The following is a 15429-nucleotide window of genomic DNA, read 5'->3' as shown; positions in this document are numbered from 1 at the left end:
TGTATGTTTACAAAGTCTGTCCTTGGTGGAATGGAATGACTCTACTGTTTGTCAGGTGATTGCTGTGCCTTTGAATGACGCGTACTGTCACGCGCGGCAGATTAAGTGACCGACTGTGTGTTGTTGGGTTTCCTTCTCCACCGTGAGTATGAAGGAAATTAGCCTGCAGCTGCTGTCGAATTCACTGTCCATCTGATTTACAAAAGGCTTTGGCATCTAATTGACCGGTGTCTGGAAGGACGACTTTGGGCTGATGACACCTGTCCTGTGAGCCTTTGCTTTGTCCGGTGGCATCACCCAGGCCCTAGGTGCCTGTCTCTCTCCTGACCCTTCACCTTGTAGGCTCTCAGGCCTTGTGCAGTGCACCACAGTGGCCAAGGACCCAGTGTCCTTTACGGAGAATGCTGAGAAATGGGTAACCTGGAGGCGGCCTTGCTCCTTGCTGGTTGTCCAGGTCTCACTGCGCTTACGTGCCCGCCAGTCATGTGGGCGGATAACTGCCCCTCTGGAGGACGGTCCTTGGTCCCTGCCGCCTGTGGTGGTGGTGGGCGTTCTTGGGGCTGGGGTGCAGGTCACACAATGGATGCGCCTGCATCCAGCCCGGGGCTGGGTTCCCTCCGGAGGCTCCAGGGGAGAATCTCTGCTGCCTCTTGCAGGTTTTGGCAGCCCCTGTCCCCCCTTGGCTCACGGCCGTGTCGCTGCAGCTTCTGCCTGCACGTGGCCTTCCCTCTGTCTCTTGGTCTCAAATCTCTTTCTGTCCTGCTTTGTAAGGACACTTGTCATTGGATTTGGGGCCCACCTGGATAATCTGGATCTCCTAATCTCATAATACCTAATTACAACTGCATGGACCCTTTCTCCAAATCAGGTCAGAATCGCAGCGTCTAGGGTTTAGGCTGTGGACCTGCCTTTTTGAAGCCGCCGTGGAGCCCCCCACAGGGAGCCAGGTGGCAGCATTCCCGGGGGTCAGGGCTGTTGTCTGTTTGGGTTCTGCCTGGTGGATGTTGGTGTGGCCCTTCTGTTCCATGACAAACCTGGCTTATAATCCAAGTATACTCCTTTGGCCTCTTGTATATTGTTTGCTGTTATAATTAAAAGTCTAAATGGGGAACAATTCAATGGTTTTTTTCTCTTTTTGTTTTGTTTTTTTTTTTTTTCTTTTCATGAAGCCAAACCCAGTTGGGCAGGATAAGGTGTTATGAAGTAACTGACTTTATCTCAACCACTAAAATTCACCGACAGGAGGAGCCTTGTCCCGTTGACCAGTTAAATAGTTGCTCTCGCTCTGCCCACCCGCTTGGATGCACCTGACCTCCTCAGAGCCGGGGACCGGGCTGGGGGCATCTGAGGGACATGGGGTTGGGGAGGTTCTCGCCTGCAGGTGTCGCCCCGGCCTGGTGGAAGAGAGCACGGGCTAATACATGGCAACCGAATTGCCACTGAGCCCTAATTGTTGCAGAAATCTTTGCAAAGGAGTTATCAGTGACTCGCTAACTGTCTCTTCTTGTTGGAGCTGTTAGAGACAAAAGCGAGGGGAAATGGATATGTGTATAACTGTCAGATACTCTGCACAGGGGAGAGCTATTATCGATCGAGAACTAGGAAACCAAAGGAACTGTGAAATTGGAAGACTGCGTATCAGAATCACCTAATTTGAAAGATTAAACCAGAAGGACTTGCACAAATAGCAGGATAACTTGGATACATATTTTATTTTTGATCCTGTAATAAACTGGATTTTATAAGGAGATGACTGTTTACAAAAGTAGTCTAGAAATGATTGAATCTACATAGTTTTTCTTTTTTAAGATTTTATTTATTTGACAGACAGAGAGAGAGGGAGCACAACCAGAGGGAGAGGGAGAAGCAGGCTGCCCACTGAGCCAGGAGCCCGATTCAGGGACTGAGCCACCCAGGCACCCTGCATAGTTTTTTTTTAGTGGCCAATTTTGCTAATACATTTATAGTAATTTTTTTTTAAAGATTTTATTTATTGGGGTGCCTGGGTGGCTCAGATGGTTAAGCGTCTGCCTTCGGCTCAGGTCACGATCCTGGGGTCCTGGGATCGAGCCCCACATCAGGCTCCTGGCTCAGCGGGGAGCCTGCTTCTCCCTCTGCCTCTGCCTCTCTCCCTGCTCATGCTCTCTCTCTCTCTGTAACTCTGTGTCTCAAATGAAAAAATAAAGTCTAAAAAAAATATTTTATTTATTTATTTGAGAGAGAACACGAGAGCCAAAGGCAGATGCTTAACTGACTGAGACACCCAAGTGCCCTCAGTAATTTGGTTTTTAAAGAGCAGTGGATTTAGAGTCAACTTGCAGTCAGTACGGTTTGATGTCACCGTCATCAGCTAACGGGATGGGGAGCAGCAGGTATCTGGCACGTGTTGGAAGTGTTAGGCAGAGTCACATGCGTAGGCTTCTTACTTTGCTCGTTCTTCGTACTTCCGGGATGTGGTGGTGTTCTCATTGAACTGGCAGGGACCCAAGTCCCCGCTCACCCCTGTGACCGGGGCAGATGGGGTGGTAGCTTACCCCGTGAGCTGAAGTTTGGCTCAGGACAGGGCCCACTGAAGTGAGGTTGGTCCACTTATGATGGGGCCTCAGGAAGAGGGATTAATTCAAGACCAGACGCTTACTCTGGACATTTCTCCCACTGTGACTGAGGATCTAGCAGGATGGGAGACCGTCGGGCAGAGGAACAGGACCGCCTGACTGCGATGAGACGAATGTGCTTCCTCTTCTGTGTTGGGCACTGCCCGCACATTCCCTTGGCTGTGGCGTGGCCCAGCTGACCGTCGAGCCCTCTGTGCTGGGCTCCAGCCAGAGTCCTTTGGTGTGTGTGTGTGCGTGTGTGACGATCTGCCTCGGGCAGATCCTGGCCATGGCAAGGGCATGGCAGCTCACCCATGTGCCCCAAGTAAGCGGGGTCCCTTGGGAGCCCCAGCTGCTCTGCTGCAGCCTGGCCTTCTTCTGTGGCTTTGACACGGCCCGTGTCCGCGGGCCCCCCTCGGCTCCCACCTCCTTGGGGATGATGTCTTTGACTGTCCTGGACGGGGTATGGGCTTCCCTTCCTTCCAGGAGTATGAAACCCCCTGCCCCAGGCTGCCCGCCCTCCCCCTGCCCGGGGCCTGAATGGGGAGGGCTGCCTGGCTTAATGGATGTGGCTGGTGGTCTAGAGACCACACGGGGTCACCCCGTTCCTCTGCTGCCCATGAGGAGGGCCTTAGGAAGTGGAAGGCTGTGCTTGTGCTCCCGTTACCGCCTACACCTTCTGGTTTTTCTCCTCCCGCATTACCAGCATCACCCCCAGCGCCAGGCGGCGGGCAGAGGCAGGGTGGCTCCTGACCCTGGGACTGGACTGTTTCAGTGTGACTCTGGTCAGGACGGCTGTGCGCCGGGGCTGGAAGGCACCTTGCTGGGCTCCCAGTCTGACCGGCTTGCCGAGGGCCTTGTGGCCTCCGGCCGAGAGCGGGCCTTCCTGGAATCCTGATATGCTGCCTCCTGGGGAGCCTGCGGCCTCTGCCAGTCAGGGGCTCGGCGGAGCCGGGGTGTCTGACAGCACCTCTGGCAAGGCGGCCGTCGCCAAGTCCCACTCCCCAGCTGAGCAGGGGTTCCAGGCCTGGAGTATGGCTTTATTCGTAATTCTGAGTGAACCGATGAAGTTTAATGGTACCATTAAAACATGCTGAGTCAAGCCTGAAACCGTATTTGAGAAAATGACTTTTCCCTGATCCCAGGTTTTCCTTAGTGTCCTCATTGCTTTCACTTGGCTAGTGATAGAGAAGGCGGAAGAAGGAACGACACAGAAAATTGGGCCTGGCCGGTTTCCCAGGTACACAGAGTCACATGTGTGAAATGTACCATTCGTTATGAGCAGAAATGTAGCTGGAGAAAATGTGTGTGAATAATACCAAATTGAATTCCACGTGCATTCTTCATTATCACTAACACCAAGCGTCATTCCTAGTGTTTTCCTAATGGATGTGGGTAGATGTGGGCAAGAGACAGCGTGCTTATAGATCTGCACAAAGAGCCTCAGGTAGTCGGGGGTCAGAAGGATGACGTCTGTCTTTAAAAGAAAAGCCGCTGCTGCTTTGAGCCAGAAGGGAGATCCATAGAGGAGAGGGTGCTGGTTAGGTTGGCGGGGGTGGGGGTCTCAAGGTGGGCGGCTACTTCCCTGCCCTCCGAGCTTCTGTGTCATGCCCTGCTGCTCTGGTTCCTTCTGCGTGACCCTGCCTGGCCGCACTGCTCCCTCGTGACATCTGCAAGGTGGGTCTGGTGGTAAGTCATGCACTGACGCACTTCGTTTCCCTTCTAGGCAGCTTCGGTTACCTCTCTGTCCAGCATGGCGTGTATGCACATGGTTCGCTGGGCTGTTTGGAACCCCTTGCTGGAAACCGGCTCCGGGAAGGTGATCTTACCTCTGCAGGGTGGGATCCGGCCCAACCCCTCACACTGTCTGGTCTATAAAGTACCCCCGGCCAGCATGAGCTCCGAAGAGGTAAGTTGTTCAGATACTTCGTGAGTATGACTCTTTGCATGTGAGCTTCTAGCAAGTTCATACATTTTCAAAACCAGAAGTTGACAGGTTTGTGGATGTGTCACGAGCAGAATTTTTTCATCTCATGGATGTGCCCTTAAAGGACGAGCATGATTGCTGACTCATGTCAGCTGTGACCTGAGGCAGGTTTTATCTTGGGACTTAGGACATCCCCATTCACACATCAGTCTTGAAAGATGGCCAGAGGGCCTGTGACTTTTATTTGTACACACTGTGCAAACAGGGTCCACTTCTGTGCTGTGCGTGTACATGTGGGGGATGGGCCTTGTGCGGTGCCAGGGCTATGGTCAGCTCCAGGCAGTGGGCGTCAAGCCTGGCTCTTCTCTGTGACTAGTTTCTCGTGCCTGCTGGCCCTTGGCTCCTTCCAGCTTTGCACGGAGGGCAGGCCACAGCAGGAGTTTAAAAATCCGTGCTTGGAATGAAGCTTTCTCTGAACCCTGGTAGAGAAGACAGGTAAAGGGGGGCGGGGCCGGTTGAAGGGTGTGCGAGGGGTCTCCTCTGCCGGCCACTGCCAGCCTTGCCTGATGGGTAGCAGGGACCCAGGGAGCTGCGCGTACCGCGGGAAAATGCTACTGGTGACGGAAGCCCATCCCATGCCAACGTCACTCAGTGTCTCATGCAGGGTGCTTGGATCTGCCCGTGCTCCTGAACCGTACTTCGTCTGTCTCAGCGGTGTGGCGAGGAGACTTTTACTGCTCACCCGTCTCATTTTTCTTAGGTGAAGGGACCGTCCCTGGCCCTTCAGTGAGCTGTCTGTGTGCTGACTCTAGCGACAAATGTTATTTTCAGTGTTGTTATTTACGATGTGGGTAATGCTTTGGGGACCTGGGTAAGGGAACAGCTGATTATGCAGCTTTTCTTATTACGGGACTGTCTCATTATGGGACCACATTTTGCTGCATTCCCTCACGGACTAGTCTGAGCCCTTATTGTAAAACTGCCATTAGAAATCCTGAAGCCGTTGCCTCTCTCTCTCCCTCTTGGTATGTATATATGTATGTATTTAAATATTTATTCTTTTTAATTTTAGCCTTGTCATGCCACGACATTCCCTTCACTTTTTAAGTGTGTAATGTAAACTGTATTGGGGGATAAGTGTTTGGAAGACTTGACTATCTTGAGGACACAAATATATCAAATACTGCCATTTTTCACAAGGAATGTCACTTCTAATTGGGGTTTCTCAACCTCAGTGCTGCTGACATTTTGGGCCAGATAACTCTTTGCTGTGGGGATTGTCCTGTGCTTCAGAGGATGTTCATCCCCAGCCCTGGCCTCTACCCGCTAGATGCCCACAGCATGCCCCCACCTGCGACACATTGAGTTGTCTGTGGACATTGCCAAATGTCTCCTGAGGGCAAAATTGCCCCTGGTTGAGACCACTATTTAAGCATCTATAACTAACCCAAAATAATGAACCAAAACTGGTCAGAAACTTAATTCTGCTTCCTCCTCTGCTTCTTCCTGTGTTTGTCTTCTCCAGCACGGTCGGCCTCTGTCCAGGCAGATGGCGTGGAGGCCCAGGTGTGCCCCTTGTCTCTGCCCCCACACTGGGGCATTCCATTCAGTGAACTTCTACTGAGCACCTGTATGTACCCTTGGAAAAACGTCCCTGATCCCGTGAACTTACCCTTAAGGGGAAGTGGCAGATATTAATCAGAAGAAAATATTAATATTAGAAACATCCCATAATTTTTGGCTAAGTAAATTTGGGGGTTTCTGTTATGATTCTTTCAATGTTATTTCCTGTGTAGGTTAAGTAGTGTGTTATGATTGTTTTCTTTCTTAACCAACGCCTGTATTTTTCCAAGTAATTGTCTTTTAAAAAAAATTTTATATCTCCAGAGGCAGCCACTTTCAACCCTTAGCTGTGACTTATGGTGTTTACTTTGTTTCCAAATATTATGCTTCTACTGCTATTTCTTAGTTTATCAATTTTAGACATTATGTATTGACTTCCAATAATGATAGATGAGAACTTTAGCTTTCTGATACACTCCTGCGCTCTTTAAAGAAACCACTCTGTCCTCCCACTGTGTGGTGTTTGTTTCCAGAAGCGTGCAGCACAGTGGGGTCTGGCTCGAGGGTTGTGAAGCCCCAGGGAACTGGACCAGTCTGGTGAGGCCACAGAGAGGGAGGGGCTTGGGAAACAACCCCATAACTTGTTTAAGAAATGATGGGTTAACCCTCACGCTGCACATGCTTGAGTCTGACCCTGAACTGCTGTACCAAAGACCCAGAGAACTGACTGTGGATAGACCACCAACCCTGTCCCAGTGTTGCCCTGGGTGGATCACATGCAGGAGGGATCCGAATAGTGCTGCACGGGTTTGACAACCCATAGAAGGCTGGCTGGAAACTGTGGCCTGAACCTGTTGTGCTGATTTCTGATGAAACAGAAATATCAACATACTCCACAGGATTTAGGTGAGACTCAGAGTCTCCTAACATAATATCCAAAATGTCTGTGATATAATCTAAACCTAATTGACATGTAAAGAACCAGGAAAATCTCAACTTTTAGAGAAAAGACATTCAACAGACACCAAAACATTCCATGCAAACACTAATCAAAAGAAAACAGGAGTGTCTGTATCAACACCAGATAGAGTGGACTTTGGAGCAAAGGAAATTTCTGGGGATTAAGAAAGATATTACCCATGATAAAAGAGTCAATTCACCAAGAAGACATAGCAATCCTAAAAGTGTGTGCATCTAACACAGAGCTTCAAAATACATAAAGCAGAAACTAATTAGTAGAAGTGAAAGGGCAAACAGACAAATTTATGGCTATAGTTGGAGACTTTAACGACCCTCTGAGTAAACCAGGGAACACATAGAAAATCACTGAGGACACGGAAGAACTGAATGACATCATGAACCGTCTGGATCGACATGAGTTCTATAGAACCCTGCACCCAACAGCAGCAGAACGCACATTCTTTTCCATTGCACAGGGAACACGCAGACAGACCACATCCTGGGCCATAAAACAAACCTTCACAATTTCTAAAGAATTGGAATTATACAGGGTATGTTCCGTGATTATAATAGGATTAAACCAGAAGGCAATAAAGATAGGAGTAAAAAGTATGGGCACTTGGAAAGTAGACAGTACATTTCTAAATAATCCATAACTCAAAGAGGAAGCCTCAGGAAGAAATAGAGGATGTTTTGGACTGAACAAAAATGAAAATACATCAAAAGGTGGAGGATGCAGCTGATGCGTGCTTCCAGGGAAATTGATAGCATCAAGTGCTTGTATTAGTACAGAAGAATGGTCTCCATTCAGTAATCTTATCTTCCACATGTAGGAGCAAGAGAAAGAAGAACAAACTAACCCTAAAACCAGCAGAAGAAAGTGGTAATAAAGAGCAGAAACCAATGAAATTGAAAACAGAACAGTACGGAGACAATAGAGAACAAAAATAGAGAAAATCAATGAAACCAAAAGTGGATTCTTTGAAAAGATCAATAAAATTGATACATGTCCAGAAAGAGCTACAAGAGAGGACTCAAATTGCTGATGTTAGGAGTGGAAGAAGGACCATCACTGCTGGCCCCACAGGCATCAAAAGGACAGTAAAGGAACATTGTGAGCAACTCTGTGCCTATAAATTTGGCAATTTATCTTAAACCAGAAATTATCAAAACTCACCCAGGATGAAGTAGACAAACTGAGTAGTCCTATGACTATTACAGAAACTGAATTTGTGGTTAAAACACTTTTGAGAAAGCAATATCCAGGCCTATTCACTCTGAATTCTACCAAATGACTTAAAGAAGAAAGAAGAGCAGTTTTATTCAGTCTCTCCCAGGAAATAGAAGGGAACAATTCCTAATTCACATAATGGGGCCTGTACTATCCTGATAACAAAATTAGAGAGAGACAGCATAAGAAGACCATGGACACATGTCCCTCATGGACATGGCTGCAGAATCATCAACAGAACACTCACAAATTGAATCCACAATATGGAAAGAAGACAACACCATGACCAAGTGGGGGTTTGTCCGAGAAATGCAAGGCTGTTTTTGTTTTAAAAATTAATCAATATAATTCACCATAGTAAGAACCTGAAGAAGGTAAACTGTATAATCATAGCAATTGACACACACAAGGCATTTGACAAAATTCAACATTGATTTATGATTAAAAAAAAAAACTGTGAACAAACTAGGAGAAGAGAAGCCCCCCCTTCTGCTCGGTGGCATCCACACAAACCCGTCAGTGAGCATCCTACTGAGTGGTGAGAGGTGGGGTGCCATCCCCCTAAGATCAGGGACAAGTGAGGGATGTCCACTCAGCATTCAGAATCTCATTCAGCATCATACCCGAAGTCCTAGCCAGGGCATGAAGGCAAGAAGACAAAATAAAAGACACACAGATTGGAAAGGGAGAAACAGAACTGTACTTGTTTGCAGATACCATCATTGTTTGTATGGAAAGTCCCCAGGGATCTACAAAAAAACCCTGCTAGAATAAATTAGTGACTTTATTGAGGTTGTGGGAGACAACAGGAGGTCAAGATAGAAAAATCATTCATTTCCGTATGTTAGCAATGAAAAGTTGACAAGCAAAATAAAAAAAAAAGCAGTATTACTTACAAAACCCTTTCCCTCAACGAGATAAATCTAATAACATGGTGTTTATGGGATCTGTCTGCTGCAAACTGTAGCACGTTCCTTTTGCTGCATGTCACTATTCTTGTGGTTACTCTTGGTCTTGGGTGAGATCACAGAGGACCTATGTAAATGGAGAGACACGACATCTTTATGGACGGGAAGATCCAATATGATAAAGATATAAATTCTCCCCTAATTCATCTGTAGATAATGTAATTTTAATCAAAATCCCAGCAGCGGTTTTTTTTTTTTTTTTGGTCTACATATAGAAAAACTGATCCTAAAATTTATACAGAAAGGCACAGGAATTAGAAGAGTCCAAAGAATTTTGACCAGAGTAGTGAAGTTGGAGGAATCACACCCCCCTGTTTGACATTTAGAGTAAAGCTTTTGCAGCCCCTGTAAAGGGCTGTGTGAGGGATTGGCACATAAGTGAGGGGAACAAAACAGAGAGTCTAGAAGTAAACCACAGTGTCCTATAGAATGAATTCCACACACACCCCATGACCCAGCAGTCCTGGTCTTGGAGACATGAAGACTTAGGTTCACATAGAAACATGTGCCCCAGGGTTTGTAACCGCCCACACTGAAAAGAGCCCAAAGTTGCTTAAACGTGTGAATGCATGAATAAACCGTGCACGTCGTACCACAGAATGCCGCTCAGCAGGAAAAGGAACCGACGACTGATATGTCCTACTGCTTGGATGAGGCTCATCAGCATTGTGTGGAGTGCAGGAAGCCAGGATCAAAAATGATCTGTCATATGGTTCCATGTATATGACATCCTGGGAAGACCAGGCTGCCATGATGGAGGGCAGCTCAGTGACGGTGGGGCCAGGTGGGGGCAGCATGAGGGAGCGTTTGGGTGATGCACTGCTCTGCGCCCCGATTGTGGTTGTGGTTACATGTGTTAAACAACGATATACCTACATTTAAAAGGTCAGTTTTACATAGGTTTGTTTAAAAACACAGGCAGACCTGGAGAAATGGGATTTCTGCTTGTGTAAGAGTCTTCCCTGCTAATGTGGTCTTCTGGGATATTAATGCCATGGCTAACTGTTTCTGCTCAAGAAGTGACTTGATTATAATCTAGGAACACGAGGCTTCAGCTGTCCCTGGGTTGACGTCAACTTTGGGCTGGGGGACCCGTTTCTGGCTATAACACAGGGGCACTGGTGATGGGAGGCGGCTGCCATTGTTCTCACTGTGTCAACCGTTGGTGAAGCAGGTGGAGTCGGGGACCGTCCAGTTCCAGTACTCACTGAGCCCCGAGGGACACCTGGATACAGCCACGGGGCTCATCCACAGCCCTGAGGCAGAGCGGCAGCCTTCCAGGAGGCCACCCACATCCCCTGCAAGTAAGTGTTTGCAGAGAACTGACTTTTCCAGCGCATGGCATGACTTTATATGTTCCCGAGGAAAAATACTTAGTCCAGTACAGTAACATTTATTCAGTAATTGCCACAGATGGGTTTAATTTGGGTCCGTTGGTTGAGCTTTTGCTTAATATGGAAGTAGAGAATTGGACGGTGCCAGAGCGTGGCCCGGTGCCCTGCACCTGTTTCTCACAGCCCTCTGACCTAAGGCCTGTGGAAGGCTCTGCCGGTGACACTCAGTGGGGCAGGTAGCATAGGGCCCTGCAGACGCGGGCTCAAGAGTCAGAGCGTGGCCAAGAGCCATGGGCTGCCGTCTCTGTGGTGCTGTTAATGTGCTGACCATTTGTTGTTCTGGAAAGTTGCTTTCTACTCCCTTGAAGCGCTGTCTGGGAGTGGGGTGTCTGATCTCAGCTTGTGGCTTTGAGAGAGGGAGCGAGGGATACCAGTAGAGCGACGTCCTTCTCCGGGGAGCAGTGACGTGTCCGCATGGGTGCGGGTAGCGAAGGAGCGATAGTGGCTGCTGGGCTTGTGTCTGGCTGGCTCAGTGCCTCTTGGCTTCTGCCCAAGGACCCCTGAGCCAGTGTCTGACTGAGAAGCCCACCTGTCAGGCCCCTGCAGGACTGTCGTCAGAGGGGTATTGGAGAAGTTCACTCTGCAGGGCGTTGAGCCCTGGCCTGAGGCTTCTAGAGATTGCTCCAGCTGAAAGAATGTTCTAGATCATAGGAGGTTTATCTCTTAGGAAGTTAGGCAGGTAGGGAATGAACAAACGTGTAAGCCTGCAGAGGGGAGCTTAGTCCTGGTCCGTCTTCCTGATGGACACTGCTCGTTTCCAGGGAGGACCTGCTGGTGTCTTGGCTGCAGGTCCTAGGTGCTGGAGCAGAGGCACTGGTGGGTCTGGGACTCATTTGGGACTGATACTTTATGAGTTGAGATTCCAGTTTATGGAAACTGGTCTTGTTGAATTTGGCAATTGGAAGCAGTCCACTTATTTCTTTGGCCTAGACCTTGACACAGTGACCACTGTCTTCATGGTCTTCCAGGGTTTTCTGAGATACCTGAACGTATTCAGGTACCAGACAAATAGTCCGTTGCTTTGGGACAAACCACATCATTAAGCATTTTCCTTCTTCTCAAAAAGGCAGTGCATTTGATGGTTTTAGTTGTTTTTTCAATTTTTGAATATCGTGCTCACCAGCTTGCTCCCAGGATTTCTGTTTACCACCAGAGTGTCTGTTGATAACCAGTCTTTAACGTCTGTGGCCCCACTGGCCATGGGGCTGTTGCCAGGATATCTGCCGGAGTCCCCGCAGTGGTGGGCGGAAGGCATGTATTTTCTGTCAGGGTCTGTGTAGAGTGTTTCCAGTTTTTCTTGATAAAGTTGAACGCCTTGAAGGCATGGAATATATCATTTAAAAATACTAAACAAAAGGTGCAATTTATTTCCCACCCATTCTGTAAATCTAGCATCTTTCCTTCCTTGACATATATTCGTAGTTACATTTTATTTTATTTTTTAATTTTTTAAAAAGATTTTATTTATTTGACAGAGAGAGAGAGAGAGAGACAGCGAGAGCAGGAACACAAGCAGGGGGGGTGGGAGAGGGAGAAGCAGGCTTCCCGCCGAGCAGGGAGCCCGATGTGGGACTCGATCCCAGGACCCCGGGATCATGACCCGAGCCAAAGGCAGACGCTTAACAACTGAGCCACCCAGGCGCTCCTGATTTTTTTATTTTTAAAAAAGATTTTATTTATTTATTTGAGAGAGAAAGCGCGCATGCACGCATCAAAGGGGGGGCAGGGGCAGAGGGAGAAGCAGACTCCCCGCAGAGCAGGGAGCCCGACGTGGGCCCGATCCCAGGACCCCGGAGATCATGACCTGAGCTGAAGGCAGATGCTTAACTGACTGAGCCACCCAGGCGCCCCCATTAATTGATTTTTTGCTTGGGATTCACGGGGATTCTTGGATCTCTGGGTTTATAGTTTTCATCACATTTGGAAAAATTTTCATCCCATCCTTCAGTTTCCGTGTTCTCCCTCCTTTGTGGCCCCGGTCACACAAACGTCAGGCCGCTGGAAGTCCTGCTGCACACAGCTCGTGGTGCTCTGTTCCTCGCACGGCTCTGTTCCTCGCACTGCTCTGTTCCTCGCACTGCTCGTGCTCTCTGCACTGGAGACGGTTTCTGTTGCCGTGTCTTCAGGGCCACTCTCCTCTCTTCTGCAGCGTCTGGTCTCCCGTGCACGCCAGCCAGGCTGCTTCTTGTCACAGATGCTGTCATTTCATCCCCGGAAGTTCTGTCTGGGTCCGTTTTACATCTTCCCTGTCTTCACGGGGCGTGTTCAGTGTGTCCTCCAGCTTTCTGAACACATGAAATGTAGGTGTAAGCCCTTTAATATCCTTGTTTGCGAATTCTGATAATCTTTGTCAGTTCTAGCTCAGTTTTTACTTATTTATTTTTATTTTTTTGAGAGAAGGAGAGAGAGCGAGTGGTGAGGGCAGAGGGAGAGAGAATCTCAAGCGGACTCTGCACTGAGAGTGGAGCCTGACGCGGGGCTTGATCTCATGACCTGAGCCAAAACCAAGAGTCAGACACTTAACTGACTGAGCCACCAGGTGCCCCAATTCTCGCTCAGTTTTGATTGGGTAATTTTTATCCTAATTTGGGTTGTATTTTTCTGCTTCTCTGCTCTCAGTACTTTTTATTGGATTACAGATATTGTGAATTTTCTTTTATCGAGTGCTAAATACTTTTGTATTTGATAAATACTCTTGAGCTTTGGGAACAGTTTGATCCTTTTGGATCTTGCCCTTAAGATTTGTTAGATGGGATCAGATCAGCTTTTAGTCCCCACTGACAAGACCCCTTTGTGTCCTCTACCTGACATCTCCCGAATTACGAGGTTTTCCAGTCTGGCCTCTGCAATGGGCCTGTTTCTGGCCTCCTATAAGCACTAGGGACTGTTCCAGTGGCTCTTGCCCCAGCATTGGGTACTTTCCTGATCAGTCATCTGCTGGATCCTAGGGGGGACCCTCTGTAAATGACCAGAGCTCCCTTTCTGTTCACCTTGTCCTGTCTGGTGCTTGGCCCTGCACACTGGAGCTTCGTCGGTCTTCTCGGACCCCTGGCTCTGTCTTCTCCATCAGGGGTCCCCCGTGCCCCATCTCCCTGCACTGTGACCTGAGACTCACTAACTGCAGTAAGCTGGGGCAGTTGCAGGTCTCCCTTCTTTTGTTTCCTGCCCCTCGGGATCACTGTCCTTTGTTGCCTGAATTCTATTGTCTTGAAACCTGTTGTTTCATATATTTTTTGTCAGCTTAAAAAATTTTGTTTCAGATGCCTTTGTTTCTGGTCACTGTTTCTTGACTCCATGTTGGCCAAAGACGTCTAGTCTTTGCCTGCTGTTAATGGTTTCTGGGCTGCTGAAGTCCTCCACCCCAGGGCTGATAGTCCCGTGGTTCTGAAAGTTTTCCCAGCTACTTTGTGCTACTGTGATTCACTAGACATGCTGTGTGTTTTCGTGACTTTGAGTCGGGCTCATGCTCTCTGCTGGAGCGTATCTCCCCTGTGCACTGCATTTATTTTACTTTGAGATAGATTCTTTTTTTTTAATTAAAAAATTACATGGTTAAGAACAGCCAAGGCAGTTTTGAAGACGAAAAAAGCGGCTTCACCTTTCCTGATTTGCAGATGTATAGAGTTACAGTAACTAGAACAGTGTGGCATCGGGACAGAGAGAGACAGATAAGAAGACGCAATGAAGAGTGTGATGGGTGGACAAGTTATAGATGAGTGTGTGCTTTACTGTTATTGTCGTAACAAATTACCATAAATGTAAAGTGGCTTAAAATAGTACGAACTTAATGTCGTACAGTTTTGGAGGTGAGAAGTCCAAAACGGGTCTCACAGGCTGACGAAGAGGTCTTGGTGGGGCTGGTTCCTTCTGGAGGCTCCGGGGCAGACTCTGTCTTCTTCCCAGCCTCTAACAGGCGCTGCATCCTTTGGGCCCTTCCTCCCTCTTCAGAGGCACTGGGCAGTTTCCAAATCTCTCTCTGACTCTGATCTCCTGCCTCCCTGTCCCATATAAGGACTGTTTTGATTGCGTTGGGCAGACCCAGTCATCCAGGAGTCTCCCCGATCAGCAGCCGTTGTTACTGGCTGTGCAACATCATTACATTGACAGGTTCTGGGATTAGGATGTGGGTATTTCTGGGGTGGGGAGCGTTGTTCTGCTTCCCAGCCGGAGTAGGCAGGGACCAGTCACTTAACCGTGCGGGAATGATTGTCCATAAGGGACATATAAAATTAGACCCTAATTTTATATCATGTGCAAAAATAAATTTTAGGTGGATTATGAAACAAAACTCTAGAAGTGGTAGAAAACTCTAGAATTAGAAGATTAGAAAGAAGAAAGATTGTAGAAATAGCTGCTCCAAATCAATAAGAAATAACAAAAATGGGAAAGAAAAATGGGCAAAGCACATGAACAGGGGATTTCCATGGAAGAAGCCAGGGTGGCCAGTGAGCATGAGACAGGGCTCAGTGTCACTAGTGATTGGGGAAATGCGCAATACAATGAGGAATCATTTCATTCCTCCCCCGACCTCCCCGCCCCCACCACTGGGGAGATGTAGTTGTCTCATAGCACGAGGTTCACGAGGATGCTCGTGGGGAAAGAGGGTCTTACCACGCCGGCACGAATGCCATGCAGACAGACGCTTTGAGGAGCAGTTTCATAATATTTCGTTCATACCCTGCGACTCAGGGGTGCTGTTTCTAGATGCCAGCAGAGACTGGCTGGTTCCTCAGTGCATGGTGGCCTGCCCACTCCCTCTAGGGGATGGGAAAACGAGCTGGTGTATTTGGAT

At 48.2% G+C, this 15429-nt stretch overlaps 1 protein-coding gene across 6 annotated transcripts in view; it reads left to right on the top strand.

Moving 5' to 3' along the window:
* Positions 1 to 15429, top strand: part of NPHP4 (nephrocystin 4) — a 110057-nt gene that overhangs the window by 45177 nt on the left and 49451 nt on the right. For 5 of the 6 annotated variants that reach the window (XM_027605034.2, XM_027605024.2, XM_027605006.2 and 2 more), the window contains 2 exons: positions 4321 to 4503; positions 10415 to 10547. In XM_027605034.2, coding sequence (XP_027460835.2) covers positions 4321 to 4503; positions 10415 to 10547 — 316 coding nt within the window. The remainder of the gene's footprint in view (positions 1 to 4320; positions 4504 to 10414; positions 10548 to 15429) is intronic. The other variant, XM_027605015.2, reaches the window with a different exon arrangement.

Source organism: Zalophus californianus, chromosome 4, assembly GCF_009762305.2.
Source record: "Zalophus californianus isolate mZalCal1 chromosome 4, mZalCal1.pri.v2, whole genome shotgun sequence".
NCBI lineage: Eukaryota > Metazoa > Chordata > Mammalia > Carnivora > Otariidae > Zalophus > Zalophus californianus.
This window is presented reverse-complemented; position numbering and strand designations above follow the sequence as displayed.